The 21217-nt window shown below is 49.3% G+C and overlaps 1 protein-coding gene across 4 annotated transcripts in view; it reads left to right on the top strand.

Annotated features, from left to right (window-relative positions):
• The window catches only part of Clmn (calmin), a 96224-nt gene that overhangs the window by 57975 nt on the left and 17032 nt on the right, over nucleotides 1–21217 (top strand). For all 4 annotated transcript variants that reach the window (XM_036205486.1, XM_036205484.1, XM_036205485.1 and 1 more), the window contains exons 2-6: nucleotides 5905–5966; nucleotides 10564–10659; nucleotides 13063–13146; nucleotides 17912–18004; nucleotides 19108–19298. In XM_036205486.1, the coding sequence (XP_036061379.1) occupies nucleotides 5905–5966; nucleotides 10564–10659; nucleotides 13063–13146; nucleotides 17912–18004; nucleotides 19108–19298 (526 nt within the window). The remainder of the gene's footprint in view (nucleotides 1–5904; nucleotides 5967–10563; nucleotides 10660–13062; nucleotides 13147–17911; nucleotides 18005–19107; nucleotides 19299–21217) is intronic.

Below are 21217 nucleotides of genomic sequence, written 5' to 3'. Positions count from 1 at the left end.
GAAATGGCTCAGTAGTTACGAGTGTCTGCTACTCCTATAGCCGACCGTAGTTTGGTTTCCAGTATCCAAGTCAGTTGGCTCTCAATTGCCTATAACTCCAGCTCCAGGGGATCTGATGCCCTTGTATGGTCTCCACAGGCACCCATACTCACATGTGCACAGACACTACACATTAAAAATAATAATAATTTTAAAGTTTTGAATGGAGCTCAGAAATTACCATTTTAACCATCACCCCAGGGGCTCTGTCAGTGAGCATAGGCAGTACTTTGAGAAACTGAGTCATGATCACATTGAAATTGTTTTGAGTGAGGATCTCTGTGTTAGCTGTGTATGCACACAGCATGCTTCTGTATTTTGTCTGGGAATAATGAGATTTAAAGAGATTTTCATTTTCTCTGTACTTTTAAATTTTTAGAATGATCTTATAATTTTATGTAAGTAGCAAAAGCCATCAAGTGTTCCCCTTAGGTTAGGAATATTTTTCCCAGATATATTTCAGAGGAAATACTATATGTGAAGTAAGTTTTGGAGAAATATGACCATGGAGACAATCTCTTTGTTTTAATTATTTCTTGTATTTTTGAGATTAATATAATTCCATCATTTCTCTCTTCCCTTTCCTCCCTCCAGGCCCTCTCATATACCTCTTCTTTCTCTCTTTCAAATCCATAGCCTCTTTTTTCATTAGTAGTTACATACGTATATGCACACACAGAGATATATATTCCTGAATACACAAAACAACTTTCTCAGTCTGTAAAATATTACTTGTTTGTGTGTGTGTGTGTGTGTGTGTGTGTGTGTGTGTGTTCAGGGTTGACCATTTGGTATTGGATAACCAGTTGGTCTGCTCTTAACTGGGGAAGATTATTTCTCTTCCCTCTTGGCATTCCTTAGTTGTCTGTAGTTCTCTGTGCAGGGTTGAGGCCTCCTGGGCTCCCCCACCCCTGCCCCCATATCCATGTTAGCATGTCTTTTGTTATATCCTTGTTCTGCTCATGTTTCGGCAGTCACAATGATGAGACTTTACGGATGTAGCTTCCCACATTCCTAGGAGACACAATTTAACATCAAACTCTGTGATTCTCTTACAGTCTTTCCACCCCTTCCTCCGCAGTGATCCCAGAGCCTAGGTGCAAAAGTGCTTTGTAGATATATCCTCTGGAACTGGACTCCACAGCTCCGAGTTTTGATTGGTTGTGGTTTTCCGTAATGGTCTCTGTCTATTGCCAAGAGAAATTTCCTTGATGAGGGGTGAGGACCACGCTGATATGTGAAGCAGTCTATTTTAACTCCTAGAACATGTCTCTTCTCAGTGGCTACCAGCTCCTAAGCCTGCCTACCCCTAGGTGCTTGCAGACGGGGAGGAATGCCCCACCTTCCATTTTCAGATAATCTATTTTTGGCAAAGCCAGAGGCAGAATTGTATCTGGGTATTTGGGCCTGTGGCCTTGAGCTAGACAGCAGGGCCTCCCCTGTCTCCTGCCCCTTCTTTGCCTAGTCTTTGGGGTCCTGAGCCTGGTGAGTTCTCCCTCTGCCCCCCACCCTGCTTCTCCTGCAGCGCCACTGGCCAGGCAGAGCTGCGACAGCAATTTTACAGCGCTGTTATTACTTCATTGTTGCCCACATTGGGCCCCACAGCCACTCTGAGCGCCGGCCAGACCTTTCCAGAGAAACGGTTTCCTACGCCTTTACAACGTGAGAGGAAGAAAGGGGCCGTTGGATTTATGGAAACTATATAAAGTTTATGGAGTCTTGGCAGGCCTGAAGTAGGAATGCCTGAAGGAGGGGGGCACAATTTGAAATGGAGACTGCCATGCAAGTGCATTGGGCCTCTGTCAAGACACCAGACAAAAGTCCCTAAGTTCAGGGTGTGCTGTAAGAGCTAGGGCCAGGGAACCTGGCCTGGAGGCAGCGGCTGCTAGGGATGGTCTCAGGGTGACTTCAAGCACTCCCGTGGCTTTCCTCGGCATGGCTGTCCGCATTCTGTAGAGTGTCAACTTGCCCAGGGTGGTGCAGTGTGACATGAAGTGGGCAGTCTGGAGATCCCTGACTCTTCTCCTGTGTGTTGAGCGATGCGTCCCAGTGGTAAACACTGAAAATATGGCCTTCATATCCTCTTTCAGTTTGGAATGTGTCTGCTGTTTATGATTGTGTCTGACTGTCCCCTGCTAGCCATCAGTCATCACCGTACCCCTCTTGTAGAAGATGATTTATGTTCAGGTTTGCCCATAGAGATGGTTGGGGACAGAAGCAAAGCCACCTCAGGGTTGGTTCTAAATCAGGGCAGTGTTAGAATACACAGCCTTTGCCTTCAGGACTCCCCCTGCATCCCACTTCTCCTGTAGGACCTGCGAAGGGTACGCCATGAAATACAACGTCCCCTGTCCCCATCCCTGTCACCCTGGGCTCTTCTAATCCATTCCCCTTTCATTCATACCACGTGGTATCTTTGTTTCTCTCTCCTACTTGTCTGAATTCTTGGAGTGCAGATTCTGTGAATGCTTAATTCTTCATTGCTGACAGGGCCTGGCATCGCTCCAGCGTCTAGTAATCCTTGTGTAAATATCAGCTGGGGGTATGGACGGGTGAGTGGATGGATAGGCAGGTAGCTGGTCGAGTGGGTAAGTGGATGCCACGTTGGGCAGGTGAATAGGTGGGTAGTTATGTGGGTGGTAGACGGCTAGACAGATGGAGGAATGGAAGGAGATAAGTGGTTGGTTGAATGCATGCATGAGTAGAAGAGGTTATGTGCTTGTGGATCAGTGGGTAGGGCATGTGTAGACCAATAGACACCCCTGTTCACATTTGTACCCCCACATGCAGTTAAGCTGTGAGTTCTCTCTTAGCCTTCTTACTAAATGCTTTTCTGTTTCAGGACTATACTTCACTCTCTCTGAGACCAGCTGGAGAAGCTAGCCTGGGTGTTTGAGTGTGTGTGTGTGTGTGTGTGTAAATACTTTACAATCCCCATAAACTTGTTTAAAGACAGATGAGGGTGAAAGTATAAACCCTTTGGGGAGGGCAGTTTGGAAGTGGCTGTTAAAATTTTAAATGTGCCTACCACTAAGACCCAGCAGCCCCACTCTGAGCTGTCAAGGATGAGAAATGCATGCACATGCTTGTGCACAAAGAGCTGTGTGCCAGGGTGCTGGTGCTAGGCTGCACTTTGGGGTGTCACTCCTGCTAGTGGCAGATTAATAGTAGTCACAGCGTCCACTGAGCAGGGGATGGCAGCCCAGAAAGTACCCTGGAAAACTTCAGCCACCTAAAAGAACAAGATCTATGTACAGAGCTGGGCAATTCTCAACTGGAGCTGGAGATGGGCCACTCCAGCTTTCGGAAGTCTCTGGGATTCTGGGACTCAGGCATCTCAGCAAGTGCCTCCTTATCCTAACTCTTATTTCCGCCAACCATTCCTTTCCCTCTCCAGGAAGCACAGCCTGCCGGGATCAGAGCTTTAAACCTCAAGCCTACTTGTCAGTGACCTTCCTTAGAAAAGGAGATGGATGAGAGGAAAGCAGTTACATGCATAATTACTGTCTGCGGGCTCTTCAATTAAAAAGCATGAACAGCACAATATTAAAATCTGATTTACGGGTGCCACTATCTACCTAATAATGTGGCCAAGAGCCCAAAAGCACTGTAGTCATTATGGAAAAGCGAAGCCTTTTTCTTGGGCGGCAGACAAATTGGCTCTCGATTTCTCCTGGCTAAAGGAATGTAAAATGTTTTCTACCATCTCCAGTATGTTCTACTGTGCTGAAATCCGGAACTTAGTAATCTGGGGTAAATTAGGAGTTGTCTGGCTCAGCACCCCAGTGAAGTTTCCTGAGAGGCATGGTGGCTGGACACCAAGATGGCAGCCCTTGTAGGCCACCATGCATCAAGATATAGATTCTGGTGCTATGACCCTCAGAGGAACACCACCTAGATCTTTAATGGGTCTGGAATGGCTAGGACCACAGAGCTCAGGAGGGAGGGGGAGGAAGGAAGAGGCATTTAGCCCCAGTTTATTCATCTGTAAAGTGTGTGTAAAATGTGTGTTCATGTGTGTGTGTGTGTGTGTGTGTGTGTGTGTGTGTGTGTATACATACATATATATATGGGGGGTGTATAATGCATGTGTGTGAATAGGTGTGTACCCATCCAGATGTGCACATGTGGAGACCAGAGGTTGTCCTCTATTACTCTTCACCCTGTGTGAGACATGGTCTCTCATTGAACTTGAGGCTTGCTGTATCATCTAGGTGGCTAGCCAAGGGTCCCCCAGGACCCACCTTTTTCTGATTCTCCAGACTGGGGTTGCAGAGATACACTGAGGCACCTAACTTCTACATGGGCACCGAGGATTTGAACTCAGGTCTTCATACTTACAGAGCAAGCATTTTACCCACTGAGCCATCTCCCCAGGCCCCACTCAGTGAATTTTTCTTTCTTTTATTTATTATTATTTTATATATATATACATGTATGTATATATATATATTATATATATGTATATATAATATATATATACATACATATGTGTATGTGTGTGTGTGTGTGTGTGTGTGTGTGTGTGTGTGTGTGTGTATTTTTTGGTTTTTCGAGACAGGGTTTCTCTGTATATCTGTGACGCCTTTCCTGGAACTCACTCTGTAGCCCAGGCTAGCCTCGAACTCACAGAGATCCGCCTGCGTCTGCCTCTTAAGTACCGGGATTAAAGGCGTGTGCCACCACTGTCTGGCCTGTGAATTTCTTAAAAGCCATTGTTGCTGTTACAGGTACCAGGGAGTGATAGAACTGAACACACACTTCCCGTCTCCAGGGTAATGGCTGATGTGGGGGCAGACCTGGGGTGATTCCCAGCTCTGCTTCCTGTTGTCCATCCTTAGGACAGTTTCTCCTTAGCAACTGTTGTTGCTAAGGGGGTGTTGTAATGCCTACGGTTTAATAAGCAACAGAACATAATTGATGGATGCCAGTGCCCTGCACAATGAACACTCCTTACTAAGAAGCATAGTGAGAGAGTGCTGTCCCCTTCCAGAAGGGATCCACGGTTTAGGTGTGTCCACTCACCACGGCTAGGCATCAAGTGTCTGCAGAATCTTCTATTCTTAGCTCTAAAAGTAAAAGCTACAAAACTGGGCATGGCGACACATGCATATAATCCCAGAACTATGGAGGCTGAGGCAGGAGGGTCCGAGGTTGGAAGCCATCCTTGACCTTATCTCAAAACACCTGGAAACTTGGGAGTGGACCCCTCATCCTCAGCTTGCTGAGCAGAAGTGGGGATGGGAGAAAGGCCTGAACCAGGAAGCTGGAAAGTGACAGGGAGTCTGACCTTAAGACTGGGAGACTATTTCTCCCAACACCCTAGCACATCCCAGAGCTCCCATCCCAATCCCTAACCATTGGCTCCATCCCAGCCTGGGACTGAGCCAGAGGTGCTCTGGGATTAGAGATGCACTTTACTATGTCTGGCTTTCCCTGGGTTCTGGGCATCCTAATTCTGGTCCTCATGCTTGCCTGGCAAGGGCTTTACCTACTGAACCATCTCCGCGTCCCGTGGCTCTGGACCTCTACCTCTCAGCAGCTGCGTAGCTCACGTCTTGTGTGACCATTGCATTTCCCACCAGAGCTTATTCACCTAGAGCCAAGTGGATGGACTCTGACAGTCAGTGGGAATCCACAGGGTACTTAGAGGCTCAAGCTTGGGCTGGAAAACTGGGATGAGGTGCTGCATAAGGCCCTGGTACCCCACTTCTGTGAAGCATTCTGCTCATGCTGGGGACCCTAGAGAGGACCCTTCAGGGGACAGTCTGCCATCTGCCTATGTGGAATCTCCCTGGGAAGGGAGGGCACGATTTTGCCCATATTTCTTCGGCACCCTGGTTAATGGCCTTTCTTTGTTTTCAGTTGAGAGGGAAAATGTGCAGAAGAGGACTTTTACACGATGGATAAACCTGCACCTCGAAAAGGCAAGTGAGGGTCTGGGAGCCTGGGAGTGACACTTTCACCTGTGTTCATCTGCAACTACACGGATGTTCTGTAAAATGGCAGAGAGGAGATATGACTCCCCTTTCCCCACCCCACTCTGCACACTGCGTGTGTGTGTGTGTGTGTGTGTGTGTGTGTGTGTGTGTGTGTGTGTGACTTTGTGTGCTACATAGTATGTATGTGTGTGGACATGTTTGTGTTCATGTATGTAAGTGTGTGGAAGTCAGAGGACAACCTTAGGTGTCAGTCCTTACCTGCCACCTTGTTGAGACAGGGTCTCTTGCTCACTGCTGTACACACTAGGCTAGCCCATCCATGAGCTGCTGTGGATTTTCCCATTTCCACCTCCCATCGCAACCTAGGTGCACTGGGATTGCAAATGCATGCTACCACATCTGGGTTCTGGGGGTCGGAACTCTGTCCCCAGACTTCTATGGCGAGGGCTCTGTGCACTAAGCAGTCTCCCGAGCCTGTGGCTCTGTGCATTTGTGTCTTTATGGGTGTCCTCTCCCTGCTGTCCATGCTCAGCATGGGAAGCAGACACAGCTGCTGTGTGGTTACCGGGGTAGGTGGGGAAGAGAACCATGAGTGAACAGTAGAGGGTATTCCATGTTGAGCAATTTCAGTGCTTCCGTGGGCAGAAGACCATCACTCTCCAGCTCAGACACGATGCAGCTGTGCACTCTGGGGCTGCTAGCAGCCATTGTTAGTCATCTGAACTGACTTATGCAAGAGCTGTGAACATCCTTTAGCAAAGCCACTTGACCATTGCAGTTAAGAGCCATCCTCTGTATCAGGCAGCCAGCTTCATGCCACACACTGCCAGGTCTCCCTGAATCCTCCCCTAGCCCAGAATAGACTGTGAGGATGAGGACATGGGTGCCCAGACGTCCCAAGGCTTTCCTGAGCTCTTCTACAGCTTCTCGGTGGCTTTTCTCTTTCCCTTTCCTCCTCATGTTCTTTGGCCATGCAGCTTGAGTTTTACATTGTGTCTGCAGGCTGCTGCTGCACACACAAGCTGCACACATAAGCTGCACACACAAGCTGCACACACAAGCTGCACACACAAGCTGCACACACAAGCTGCACACACAAGCTGCACACATAAGCTGCACACACAAGCTGCTGCTGCACAATAAGCTGCTGCTGTACACATGGCACCAAGGCAGCTGATGCAGTTCCAGGCAGGAGGAGCTGAGGAGGAGAGGAAAGAAGAGGCAAACAAGTGAACAACACTCAGTGAGAGAAGGGAGGGATGCCTGCAGAAACTCGAGCTCCCCATGCACGTAAGGCTGGACCTGTGAGCCCTGGGAATATAATTGTCCCAAGTGTTCTGAGGCAAGCATACTTCTTGACTTTTTTTTTTAAAGCTGATATATGGGGATGGGGAGCGGTTGGTAGGGTGCTTACTCAGCATACACAAAGCCCTAGGTTCGATTCCTAGCACCACGTAAGCCAGATGTGGTGATACACATCTATAATCCAGCAACTTGGGAGGCAGGAAAATCAGAAGTTCAGGTTCTACATGAGACCATCTTGGGAAAAAAGTCAGATGATTTGATGCTTCTTGTACCAACACCACCTCTTCTTCCCTATGGGCACTCTCTTGTTCTCCATCTACACTCCCCCACCGGTCTCCCCAGGCTTCTGGAAGCTAGTTGTATCCCCACTGTAGGGAATTTCAAGAGTTTCTCTCCTCTTCAAAGGTAAGAGCACAACCATTGATGACCTGGACCAGTGGTTCCTGACCTGTAGGTCACAACCCCCAGGGGGTTGTTGAATGACCCTTTCACAAGGGTCACATATCAGATATCCTGTATATCAGATATTTATATCATGATTCATAACATTAGCAAAATTATACTTAGGAAGTAGCAATGAAAATAATTTATGGCTGGGGGTCACCATAACATGAAGAACTGTATTAGAGGGTCACAGCTTTTGGAAGATTGAGAACCACTGATCTGGAAGAAACCAGTGCAGTTATGAGAAAGCAGGAAGTGGAGCTCCTGACGGAAGCAGTTCATTTTCACACTTGACTATGTCCTGAGCAGGTACATGTGTCCCATCCCTCCTTCAGCATGGGTGACATGGCACTGTCACATCACCTGCGAGCATCTTGGCTGTGAGATGAAAAATGACAAGGGTCACACTTGAAATATGGTAAATCCTTTGTTGGTACACTGTTGGCATTGCTCATATAGTGAGACATGACAAAAAAGGAAAACCAGTCCCCAAATTTGAGCTTGGTGAGCTCCTAAATTAATGCCTGATGCATGTCAGCCTGGTTGAGAATTCCTAGCAGAGGACAGGGTAGAGCCAGAAAGTCTTTCTTTCTTTCTTTTTATAGTAAAAATAAATAAATACTGAGAAGAGCAGAGAGTCGTGTAACAAATGCCCCACACTTACCTGCCACCCAGTGCGAACCTCTTTGAACATGCATTTGTCATGTCAAGGACATTATCCTTGGCCAGGCTCTCCCTTGTCCCTTTTGATGGGGGGCAGGGTCAGGTAGGTAGCATGTAGCACCCATTCTGAAGATAAATCAGACAGCACCTGAATGTGATGCGTAATAAGCAGAGAGAAATTAACGGCCCCGTTTCCAGCCCCGAGACTTCTAAAAACAACTTCATGAGAAGGAAACCTAGGAAGTCCTTGGTGAATTGGGCTTAACTGCAATTTGAAGGCTGTCAGGAATATTTACAGAGTCTCTGGCTTCTGGAAAAAATTCCTTAATTTACAGAAGGAGTTTGGTCATGCAGAAAACCCTGGGGAGGTGAGAGGTACTGCCGGAGCAGACTCCTGAAGCCTGGGCAATGTTGGTCCAGGGAGTGTTTGGGCTGCAGTGGTCTCAGTCTAGCTGCCTGCTGTCCAGCAGTGGACTCTGGCCAAGGTCATCTTCGATGCAGCAACCCTTCCAGGCACAGCCATGGAAATTAGCCTGGGGTCAGACTCTACCCCTGTTAGGCGGCTCACTGGAAATTCTGTTAGCCCATTCATCAGGGGTGTTTTGTTGGGGTCTTTTAAAAGGAAGCCGTCTGCCGGGCCAGGAATGTGACTGAGGCTGCAGGATTTGCAAAGAAAATACATTGCCTTTTGGTTCAGACTCACTGATGCCCTGGAGGCTGCACCTTCTTTTTTTTGTCGGGGGGGGGGGGGGTAACACCTGTAGGTAGCCTCATCCTATATTTTGGCTAACTAGGGCAGGGAACTGGGACTCATATAAAGGGTGAGGAAGTGCCACCTTCCTTAATAAATAGTAAAACGCAGGCCTACCAAGGGGCCACAGAAGGAAGGAGGCATTCCCAGAAGGTGCTGGCTGAACTAACATTGTATTGAGATTTTCCTTACCCCTGGGTGTGTGCTGGGAAGAGCTGCCACTGGCCTAGTTATGAAGGGGCACTGCATCCTGTTTCCCATTGTCCCTGAGGATACATGAAGCATCTAGTCACTCCCTTAACCTGGACAAAAGGTAAGGGGGAATTCCAACCAAGGCCACAGGAAAATGCAGGCTTCAGATTGGCTCTTACATGGATCTCCATTGCATTCATTTCATGACAGCAAGATGCAGGAAACAGGATTTTACCAAATAGCTATTTGACGATCACCCAGCCTCTTTGAGGCTCAGTTTCCCCAAATCTGAAGTGAAGGCTTGCACTAGGTAGTTTCCCATGAGCCCTAATTGTGTGTGTATGTGTGTGTGTGTGTGTGTGTGTGTGTGTGTGTGTGTGTGTGTGTGTTTTAAATGGGTCTGCTGATGCATGTATATGGGTAGAAAATGGGTACGTGTGGAGGCCGGAGGTTAACCTCAGGTATTGTTTCTAAGAAGCAACCCACCCTGTTTTTTGAGACAGCATCTCTGCCTGGGACCAGGCTCACTGTTTCAGCAAAGCTGGTTGGCCACCAAGCTTCAGGGGTCCCTCTGTGCCTCCCTCCCAGCACTGAGATAACAGCTTTTTATGTGGGCACCCAGGGGTTGAACCCAGATCCTCATGCTTGTGCAGCAGCAGGCACTTTATCAACTGAGCTATCATCACCCTGAACCTGCAATGCTTTTATGCTTTGGAAGCCTGAGGGGGGCGGGGGCGTGCCATTTCTTTCTCTCCTTAAACAGAAGCCTGAATGTGATCCAGTCCTGGGGTCTGAGATCTCGTGTGAGGTGGGCCTCCGAAGCCAATCAATCAGTTCCCTGTTGCCGAATCCCTTACACAGCTCTCCTGCGGAGCTGCCCCACACCTGCTGGCCAGAGGTCCCTTCCAGGGTGATGGGCTTCTGGCTCCACAGACGATCCTTCTGCCTGCAAGTTTCTCTCTCTTTAGAAAAAAAATTATTTAACTTTATGTGCATTGGTGTGAAGGTGATAGGTTCCCCCGGAACTGGAGTTACAGACAGCTGTGAGTGGTCATGTGGGTACTGGGAATTGAACCCCGGGCCCTCTGGAAGAGCAGCCGCTGCTCTGAACCCCTGAGCCATCTCTCCGGTCCCACAAGTTTCTCCCTTGAGCAAGAGCTGCATGGTGAAGTAGTTCTGTTGATCACCCAGGTCACTAATCGGCTGATTGTCCCCCCTGTCCTACAGTGTGACCCACCTCTAGAAGTTACGGACCTGTTCGTTGATATCCAAGATGGCAAAATCCTGATGGCTTTGCTGGAAGTCCTCTCCGGGCGAAATCTGGTATGTGGTGTGTCGGGGAAAAGCAAAAGGAAGTACTTCCAAAGGCTGTGTTTTCATTTGGGCGTCACCTTTTCATCACTGTGACGCAGCACCCCAGTCAGCTATTTCAAGGAGGGTTTGTTGGGGCTCATGGGTTCAGAAGTGGCTGTGGCCACTTGGTCCTGTCTGAGAAAAGACGGCACATCATAAGAACGTGTTGCAGGGAAGCTTCTTATCTCATGGAAGCAAAAAGAAAGGGACCAGGGATCCCAATATCATCCTCAAGGGCACAGCTCCAAAGACCTAACTTCCTCCAACCAGGCCCCATCTCCTAAAGGTTCCATCACCATCCAATAGCCCCATAGCCTGATGTGTATAGGCCAATAATACCTGAAGGCTCTAGGCAACCATAACATCGGTATACATGCATGCACACATCCACACAGAGTGTAATTCAGTATCAGGAAATGATGAAGGGTGACATTCCTTTATCATGTGAGGTGGGGGACCGGTGAGATGGCTCAGTAGGACCAGAGGACCCAAGTTCTGTTCCAAGCACCCACATCAGACAGCTCATGATGGTCTCTAACTCCAACTCCAGAGTGTGCCAGTACTCCTCTCTGCCCTCTGAGGGCACCTGCACACATATGCATAAATAAATTGAAAATAAATAAAGAGTGACATGAGACCTGGAGAGATGGCTCAGCAGTTAAGAACACTGGCTGCTCTTGCAAGAGGATGCAGGTTCAATTCTCAGCACCACATGGCCGCCCACAACCATTCTAACTCCAGTTCAAGGGTGTCTGAAGCCCTTTTGTGGCCTCTGCAGACACAACACACACACAATGCACATATATGCATGCACTCATGTACATAAAATAAAAACAAATGAAACTTAAAGAAAATGAATGGTATGAACATATGTAACTGAGTAGTATCTGTTTTTCTTTTATTATTATTTTGTTATTGTGTATTTGTGCACACACGTCGGGGGGATTATGCGGGTAATAAGGTGTACATACAGAGATCAGAGGACAACTTGAGGAAGTCTGTTCTTTCCTTCCCTATGGGTTCCTGGGATCGAACTCAGGTCAGGGCTGGAGTTTGATTGGCAGCATCCACATCAGGTGGCTCACCACAGCCTATAGCTCCAGCCCCAGAGGATCCAAAGTACCCCAACAGCCTCCACTTCCCCTTTCATCTGCACCTACACGCACATGCTCACATAAATAAAAATAAAGCCCTCCCCCCTCTTTTTTTAAGGCCAGATGTGCTTAAGTTAAGAAACTGGCTGAAGGCTTGAGTGTTTAATTGGGCTTTGGTGGTCCTTTATGCTGGGCGCAGGTGCCGTGACAGATGCAGCACAATACAGCCTGCTCTGGCTCTGGACCTGACTTGAAAAGCAAGACTTCTCACACGGCGTGCTGGCATGCTCCTTTAGTCCCAGCACTCGGGAGGCAGAGGCAGGAGGATCTCTGTGAGATCAAGGCCAGCCTGGTCTACATGATGAGTTCCAGGACAGCCAGGGCTACCCAGAGCAACCGTCTCGAAAAACAAACCAACAGACAACAAACGGCACAATTTCTCAGATCCATGGGGTTGAGGCCTGTCACACCCATTCACACTCACAAAGTAGAAGATGCCATGAGTGCACTCAGGGCAGACAGCCGTGCAAAGCTGGGTGAGGTCGTCTTGGCAGGTCTCAGTGAACAAGCTGCGGGGCTCCCCAAAGACTTCGTAAGGAAGCGTGTTCTGGCTCCTTGTCCTATGTTCCCAATAGTCAGGCTCCCACTTTGAAGCCAGGGCACATGGCAACAACCTTCATGTCCTTGACCTTTGACCCTGCAGCTCAGCAAAAAAAAAGAGTCCTCCGCTGCCTCTTGGTAGAGCACAGCGAGTCCTTTCTGGTGGAGCTGGCATGTGTGTTCTCTGGAGATGAGCTCACTGTGGCACTCTGTGCAGAACTCACGCTGTCAGGATTGGAGCTGCAGCCTGCAGCTGGCTTTTTTGTGCATTCTCCCCCAAGCCCTGTGTGGAAAAGTTCTTAGCCAGAAACCAGCCACATCTGCTGCTGCTGGGGAGGCTGAGCCGAGCGGTGATGAGAGACAGCAAGCTCGCTTCCCTCACCAAAGAGTCACGTGTGCTATGAGAGCACGTTACTGCAGGTCCCTAGAGAGGGAGGCTGCTGGCTGGAGAGAAAACTAGACACATGTCCCATGTCGAGATTCCGTGTTCACCATCTCCAGTGAGTCAGGCCCCAGGATCCCTGTGTCACAATGGCATTTGGACACCTCCTGTGGGGGTGTTTTCAGCACCATCCCTAACCTTCTCCAAAAGCAAATGGTAAAGGACAGGCGCCCACTGTGGTCCTGGGGCGCTACCGCTCCTGCACCTGCTTAGCCGGTGTCTTCTCTTGTTTTTCAGCTGCATGAATACAAATCCTCATCACATCGTATTTTTCGGTTGAACAACATAGCAAAAGCACTTAAGTTTCTGGAAGATAGCAATGTAAGTATTTGAAGCCTGCCTCGATAACACAAGCTTGCCCTGGGGAGCAAGGGCAGAACTGAGAAGTTTGGTGTGGTCATGAGGGAAGTACAGAAAGTTTTAATAGCGGAAATAGCCAATCTCTCCCAAGCTTGGGGTGAAGGAAAGGCACTTGGAGAAGCTCCATTTTGGCATGTGCTCCCAATGTCCTGCCCACCCTGTTTGTGTCTGTGGGGAGGCAGTCTGAGAGGAGGAGAGCAGCTGGTAGGGTCCCAGAGCTGTGGGATTCATTGCTAGAATGTAGCTTTCTCTTGGAACTTGAGGACATGGCAGTCAGTGTGGCAGAGGGAATGATAGCAGCCTGGCTTTGTCATGAGGATTTCTGGATCCGCATTTGGAACTGTTTCTTGTCCTTCACAGGTGGGAAGGGGAGGCCCAGGAGTGACATCCCCAAAGCCTCCTTTCTTTTTGGTTTTTTGAGACAAGGTTTTTTCTGTGTAGCTTTGCGCCTTTCCTGGAGCTCACTCTGTAGCCCAGGCTGGCCTCGAACTCACAGAGATCTACCTGCCTCTGCCTCCTGAGTGCTGGGATTAAAGGCGTGTGCCACCACCGCCCGGCTAAACCTCCTTTCCCTAGGTTTGTTTCTGGATTGATCTGAGTAAAAACAGTCTTCAGCCTGTCTCACCCATTGACAGAGTAAACATTCCCCAAGGTGCAGATCCTTTGAGGTTCTGTGTTTAAGACAGGCAGGTGTACACTACTATCTCAGCAGAAAGGGAACCAGGTGAAGGATGTCCAGTAGCTCATGAAGGGACCCAGAGAATCAAAGATGGAGCCTGGGAAAAAGCTGGGTACCTAGACCATCTCAGAACCTGCTGAAGGACAGAAACAAGCATGACCCTGCTTTTCTGACTGCTCTCCTCCAGCCTGGGGAAGGTGTTCATCACTGCAGTGTTGTCCTGAGCAAGATGATGTGATGTCAAGCCTGGGGCTGAGCCACAGGCCAGATGCAAGTGGAGTAGGGAACAGTTGCCACAACAGAGGAGAGGGAATCTGTCTCCCAGTGGCCACACAGTAGAGAAAGTCCTGGATGCCAAAGGTTCAGATGATGGTGACCACAAAACACCCCATGCACCTTTGATATCAGAGTCTTTAAAGCTGGAAACAGACCAGGAATTTATCAGCTGACGCATGGATCAGCACTCCTGTGGAATATTACTTGGTTGTGAAAAATAATTTGGTGCTGGGGTGTGTTATGGCATAGGAGCTCAAGCACAGTGTACTACTGAGTGACAGAAGCCAGGCCGACATGAAGAGAGTTTCTTACATGATTCCATCCATGTGAAATTCCTGTGGTGGAGAAGTAGACTGATTAGTGGTGGCTTAGGCCTGGAAGGAGGTAGAGGGATGCAGGATGATGACTTGTGGGTCCAGGGCTGCTCTTAGAAATGGTAAATGTGGTCCACAGTCTGCTGCAGTGGTGTTCACACAAGTCTGCAAATATACCAAACCCACTGAATTGGATGCTCTAAATGGGGGGCTTGAACAACGTCGGCCTCATCTCAGTGAAGTCATTTAGAATACAAGTCCTTCCCAGATTCACTTAAGGGCACCCTCTGTGGGAGGGAACACTTGTCAGCCTCTACTTGAGCGAGGATCAGCCTTGCCTGAGTGTGACTAGGCCTCAGTTTCCAATCCTGGCCTCCCCACTCACTTCTAGGGATTGTGGGGAAATCATACACCTCTCTAAATAGAAGGATCAGAAGCAGAACTCTCCTCAGAGAGCTGCTGAGGAGATGGTGTGCCCACCTCCGCCAAGTGTGGTGTGGCTGTCCTCTGCCACTTTACTGGCTTGACTGACTTGTGACAACACTCACCTGTGTTCCATCCTGAAGCAATGTCCCCTCTGAATTCCAAAGGAGCCCTTATTTGGGGAGGAGATGGGCGGGGCCTTCACGCACCTGCCTCGGTTACTCCTCCTTCTGCCTTAGTTGACCGTGAGATAGTCTCCCACTGTTAATGCCCACATGGGTGGGTCTGGTCACAGTTACCCAGGCATGTCATAGGCTTCCATGTGAGCGTCTTTGTGGATGTGGGCTATACCTAGCATTGGGGAGAATCAGTTAATAAGATGCACATGAGCCTTGGACATGGTTGGGGTCCAGAGGAAAGAGCATTCATGCAGGCAACATGCTATTTGGTACTCCAAGGCACAAAGCGGAGCCTCAGCCTCATGGAGATGAGGATATGTGGCCCGAGGAGTCTTCACACGAGGGTGTTCCTGCCATAGAGGAATCAAAGTACACGTGGTGCCATGGGGAAGCGTGGCAGAGGCTGAGAAGGCCCGCCCTTCTGTACTCCACGTGTGAGCCTTTTCCAGGCTGTCTGCTCCAGTACCCTCACAGCACCACGGACCATTGACCCCACTTTCCTTTTTATTATTTATTTATTTTATAGCAACATTTAGAAATATCTCAGCGTGGATGGATGGTAGCACAGTGCCTCATTTGGCTGCATTTCCCAGGCAGGAGGATGATGACCTAGGAGGAAGGTGATGATGGAAAGGACAAGATAATCTCCCTGAAGCATGCTGTGTCCCACTCCCAGAATACACAAAATTACTTGGGAAGCCTCGTCTGCCCCACTTTGTGCCACTGCCTGGATTCCAAGAAGGGCAGGCCTCAGTGGCTTTGCTGGGTCCTTGGTGGCAGTGCCCACAGCTGGGTGGGAAGTAGGTGCAAACAGCAACCAAACCTGCTGTTCTGGGGTCCTGGGACCAGCCAGTGTACACCGTCCCTCCCTTCAACTGTGGGTTACAGATAGCCTCCCCCTGGGGCCAGCTCTGGGCTCTCCAGTTAAGTTACTCAGGCCAAGCTTTGGCTTTGTCACCTTTGAAATGGGGACACTGACAGCATTAAAGGAACTAACTTGGGAAGCCATTGTCATGAAAGCTCCCGAGTCACCTCTCTAAACCTGTCCTGCTCAGAGGAGAGAAAGGATGGTCCCCTAACCCAGTGATCTCACGGGTATGCAGTGTGGCAGAACAAGCTGAGTTAGGGGGAAGAGGAGGGGACGGTATCCCTGGAGAGCAGCAGTGTGGTGATTTTATTGTCCACCATGGAAGAAGGAGGACTGTCCCCTGAAGGTGAGGATGACAGTCCCTTTAAGTTCTTGCGGTTCACTGGACTGGAATGTTCTGTCTCGGCAAACCAGAGGATATTTCCAGGAAGGACTTGGGGGTAGGAGAGCAGACAGGAGCATCCCGACAAGTGATTGGTTACATGGCTTAAATGATGATGGAGGAACATGGACTGAATATTGGCTCCGAGTTTGATGGGCTGTGTTCCTCTCAGTATTGACAACTTCCTTCCTGGCCTCCGGTCTGCCGGCGATGAGCCCGTGTTGTCTCAATTACCTTCTTGGCAGCGGCTGTGAACGGCCCGTCAACCAGGGAGCTGGGCAGTCAGTCTCAATTAGGCTACCCCAGGCCTAACTGGTGTTGTCAGAGCCCCCAATAAACCGATAAGATCAGAGTCCCGAGCCAAGGCAGTTTAAAGACCCGTGATGGAGAGGGAAAGTGGAGAGAAAAACTGCTGTATGACAACCTCTCTAAGTTTTGACTCCCCAAAGTGTCCCGGGATAAAGTTTGCAGTGTGGCTTTTAAAAGGTTGCTCTGATTAGCTCACTTCATCCCCCTTGCCCCTGAAGACAGCTATGTACATTTGTGAAGTGTTGCTCAACAATAGGAAACGGAGGAGAGTCCTGTGTGGCCTGCATACCCTCTCTCACCCCACTCGCTCTCTGGCCCTTTCCAGAGAGGTTGGCAGAAGGCTGAACCTCGGGCTCAGATGCTGTTTGCAGAATGAAATGATGGTTGTAGGCAGGCACTGACCCTCCATCCTGAGCCCACACAGGAAACCCTGTGTGTGTTAAAATGCAGAAATGGGCTTGGTAGGGTGGCTTGATGGGTCAAGCCCTTGCTGCTTAAGATGACCTGAGTTTTGATACTTGATAGCTAAAACTTGCATGAAAAATAAGTAAGTAAATAAACATTTAAAAATAAGGTGGAGCCTGGTAGAGGAAGACAGAACATCAACCTCTAGCCTCCACAGGCACAGACTGTGAAATGCAGACTGTGGGTATTGGGGAAATGAACCTCCCTAACTAGGTACTGGGGTGCTGCAGGTTCAGGGGCTGCAAGTAGCCTTTAGGGGTTCACCAGGAAAATCTTTGTGTGGTCAGACACAGGTGAAATACATGAGTCACCTCTGGGAAGTTTCTCAGGCTGGCATGTTACTGCCAGATGTAGAACATTCTGTACAGATGCAGAGTTCCTTGCTGTGGTGGTCTCACTGTTTCTGTGCTTCTGGTGGCTGGTGTTGGTGCTCTGAGGTGGTCAAGGGTATGCTATATCAAGAGGTCTGATGGCATTCATGTGGCATGCAGCCATCCTGGGCCCACCCTTTTTGGAAGAGAATGGTAGAAACTTTGAATGCCCTCCTGACACACAGTTGTAAGAGAAGTGCCTACACGATAGGCTTGTGGTTGGGGTAAACTGAGTCAGTACTCATAAGCACTTGTAAGGTTTAAGGGCCGGGTCCACACATAGTAAGCACTATATATAATTTTTATCAAATATAGTTTTACACATTGGGTGTCCCCCAAGAGGTGATCTTTGACAGTGACACATGGCACCAGGCAGTCAGCAGCATCAGGCTTTGGACGGCAGTGGAGGTGGTAGATTGGACTCCTTGGAGTTTTGTGCTCATCAATCGCTTCTTCCCAGGTCAAGCTGGTTAGCATCGATGCAGCAGAAATAGCGGATGGCAACCCCTCACTGGTTCTCGGGCTGATATGGAACATCATTCTCTTCTTCCAGGTAAGCCCGCTACGCTCTGGTCCACAGTCATCATATTGAACGTTGCTCTAACATCAGAACAGCACGCACACAGCAAGGGACACCCTGAGACTTAGTGTCCATGGATTCTCCATGTTCTGAATGAGAACCACGGAGTGAAGACTTGGGTCATGGTCTAGTTACAAAGGCAAGCCACACGGGGAAGGTTGAGAAGGGCTTTGGGGCCGGTGTTGCCCAGAGGTACTTGTACAAGCACTGTATGGAGCTGTGGATCCCTTTCTGTGTGAGCCTCACTATATGCAGCTGTGGTCACAAAATACGCTGCGTGTGAGAGTTTTGTCCACTGTACCGAGTTCACACAGGACTCAGTCACTCTGTGACCTGGCTTCCTGAGAGACACTGGGGACATCAGGAAATGTGTTAAATGTTTTCCTTCATTCGTTCATTAGATGTCTGTTGAGTTTCTTCAGTACCGCAGATGCTAGAGAGATAGGGCTCTGTCTTCTGGGAGGAATCCCAAAGATACATGGATTCCATATCACTCTACGGTGCAGGTCACAACTGAGGTGTGAGCAGGGCTTTGTACGAGCTCTAATCAGAGACGGCTACCACAAATGGGTGACCAGAGTGAGGAAAACATACCCAAGGAAGTGACCAGGGCAGGGTTTTGAAGTGTGAATAGGAGTGTGCTCTGAGCAATGCTTCTCAGATGTACTATGCACACGAATTGCATGGGCATGGTGCTGAGATGCCATCTAAATCTGCAGGGCAGGCCTGAGCCCCTGCATTCCTCACGTGGACACTGTGGTAACAGTTCAATGCTGGAGGAAAGGGACAGCCAGCCAGCGGGCCCAGAGTGAACAGGGACAGTGAAGCCTGAAGGAGCATGATGCATTCTGGGAGTGCCAGGCTATAGCGGAACAGAACAGACAGAGTCTGGTCAGGACCAGTGTGTGTGGCTGGTGAGAGCCACAGGGATCTCAGGAGAAGCTTCTCATATACTGAGAACCATGTCTACACAACCTGGACTCTCCAACCAGGCTCTCATGGATGCAGGTCAGAGGGACCATCTGGCCAGGAGTCCCTTGTGGATCACTGGGTCTGATTTGCCCTTTTCTCTCTAGATAAAGGAGCTCACGGGCAACCTCAGCAGGAGTTCCCCATCTTCCAGCTTGTCACCTGGCTCGGGGGGCACAGACTCTGACTCCTCCTACCCACCCACCCCCACCACAGAGAGGAGTGTGGCGGTATCAGTGAAAGACCAGAGGAAGGCCATCAAGACCCTGCTGGCATGGGTGCAGAGGAAAACAAGGAAGTAAGCTGCAGTCTCTCCCTCCCTAACCTCTCCCCTGCCTTAGGCCCACTGGTGTCCACCATGGGCATACCACACCCCACAAGACTGTTTGCAGGCCTGGGGAGTGGTACACATGGACCTTGGGGGGGGGGGTAAGGCAGATCAAACTCTGTCTGCTAAGGTGCTGGGTGTCTATGGGCCCCATGTTTCACATAAAACGTCAAAACAGGGCTGTGATGTGCTTTTCCAGTTCATGTGTGGTGTGTGCATGTGAGTGTGTGGGCCATGCCCATGCATGCACACACAGAGGCCAGAGCAAGCATCAGGTGTCTTCCTCTACAGCTCTCCATTTTATTCTCCTAAGACAAAGTCTCACACTAAATCAGAAGCGTACCATGTCTGCTAGGCTTGGCCAGCAAGCCCTGGCACCTTCCTGTCTCTGCTCCCCAGGGATAGGCTTACACGCATGGACAGCTATGCCTGGTGTTTGTGTGGGTGCTGGGGATTCAAACTCAGGTGCCCAGGTTTGTGCAGTAAGCACTCTTACTGTTTCATAGGCCCAGTTAAAGCAGTCTTCCATCAGACCCTTTACTGGCAGATTTTGGGACTTCATCAGAGGTGCCAGATTAGTGTAGAGGAGGCCACACCCACTTGGGGACATCCCAGCTCCTCTGTGAACACCCTAGGGGGTAGTTGCTGGTGTCTCACTTACTTGTCCAAGCTTCCCCCTGCTAAGTGGTGACATCATTCACTGCCTTCCAAGACAGTCATGACAGAATTTGGGAGAGCAGCTTGGACCTCTCCTAACAGCCACTTAATACATTTCTGCACACCTCCCAGGGGCTGGGAAGAGGCTAGACCTTTGGGGGATTGATGGAGGGAGTTGAGTGTGAATGATTAGAATAGATTACTGTGAAAAACCAAGAAATGTTTAAAAATAAATCAAACTAAAGAGTTTATTGCCAGGGGCCGTGCGAGTGTGAAAGAGACATGGCATCTGGGGAGATAGGAATGTTCATTCTGTGACCCCATTTGGGTACCCATGTACATGTGGCACCTGGTGGCTTTGGCTTGGTTTACAGCCTTCCTAAAGATTGTCTAGATGACTGTTGGGGTCCCTGGCTTTGAGACTCTGATCAGGTCACATGAGCCAAGGCTTGCAAGAGCTCTGCCTAGAGAGTTTGTAACCTGTTGGGAGTCTGAAGTTGTTTCTGCATTGGAAGGTCTTAGATTTTCATTAGTTCCATGAGCAGAATAAGACATGAAAGGATGGACTCTAAAGAGAACCCACACCTGGCATGATTCTCTTCGCCCCTCACTTTGAAAGTTATGGTTTAGGGCTGGGGAGATGGGTCGGTGGTTAAAACACTTCTTGGGTAAGCATGAGGACCAAAGTTCATATTTCCAGCACCCACAGGCTTGGCAGCCCATCTGTAATACCAGAGCTCAGAAGACTGAGACAGAGGGATCCCCAGGGCAAGCCGGCTTAGCCAGAATAGCCGTGTCGGTACGCTCTGGGTCCAAGTAAGAGACCTTGCCTCGGTGAATACAACAGAGGACAATTAAGAAAGACTCTCTGATGTTGGTCTCCAGCTTCCACACACAAGCACCTCCCCCTACCCCCCCCCACACACACACATACACACACACGAACATGCCTACCACACATATATACACATGAGGAAAAAAGTTGTGATTTTGTGTGTATTCATGATGCTGGTGGATGACACTCATCATGTGGCTTCTGTACTCTTGCTTCACACACTAAGTTCACCTTTAGATGAGACCATTCTTGTGGGAACGTCACCCTTCCCAATTATAGTACCCCACGAGGTCATCCTATATTCACCGTTGTATAACTTAAGTGTTAAAGGCTCAGAAAGGGTGTGTACCTGGCCAAGGCCACAGAGCCAGAAGCATAGAGGGGCAGCTGAGATAGG

Source organism: Onychomys torridus, chromosome 14, assembly GCF_903995425.1.
Source record: "Onychomys torridus chromosome 14, mOncTor1.1, whole genome shotgun sequence".
NCBI classification, from domain to species: Eukaryota; Metazoa; Chordata; class Mammalia; order Rodentia; family Cricetidae; genus Onychomys; species Onychomys torridus.
This window is presented reverse-complemented; position numbering and strand designations above follow the sequence as displayed.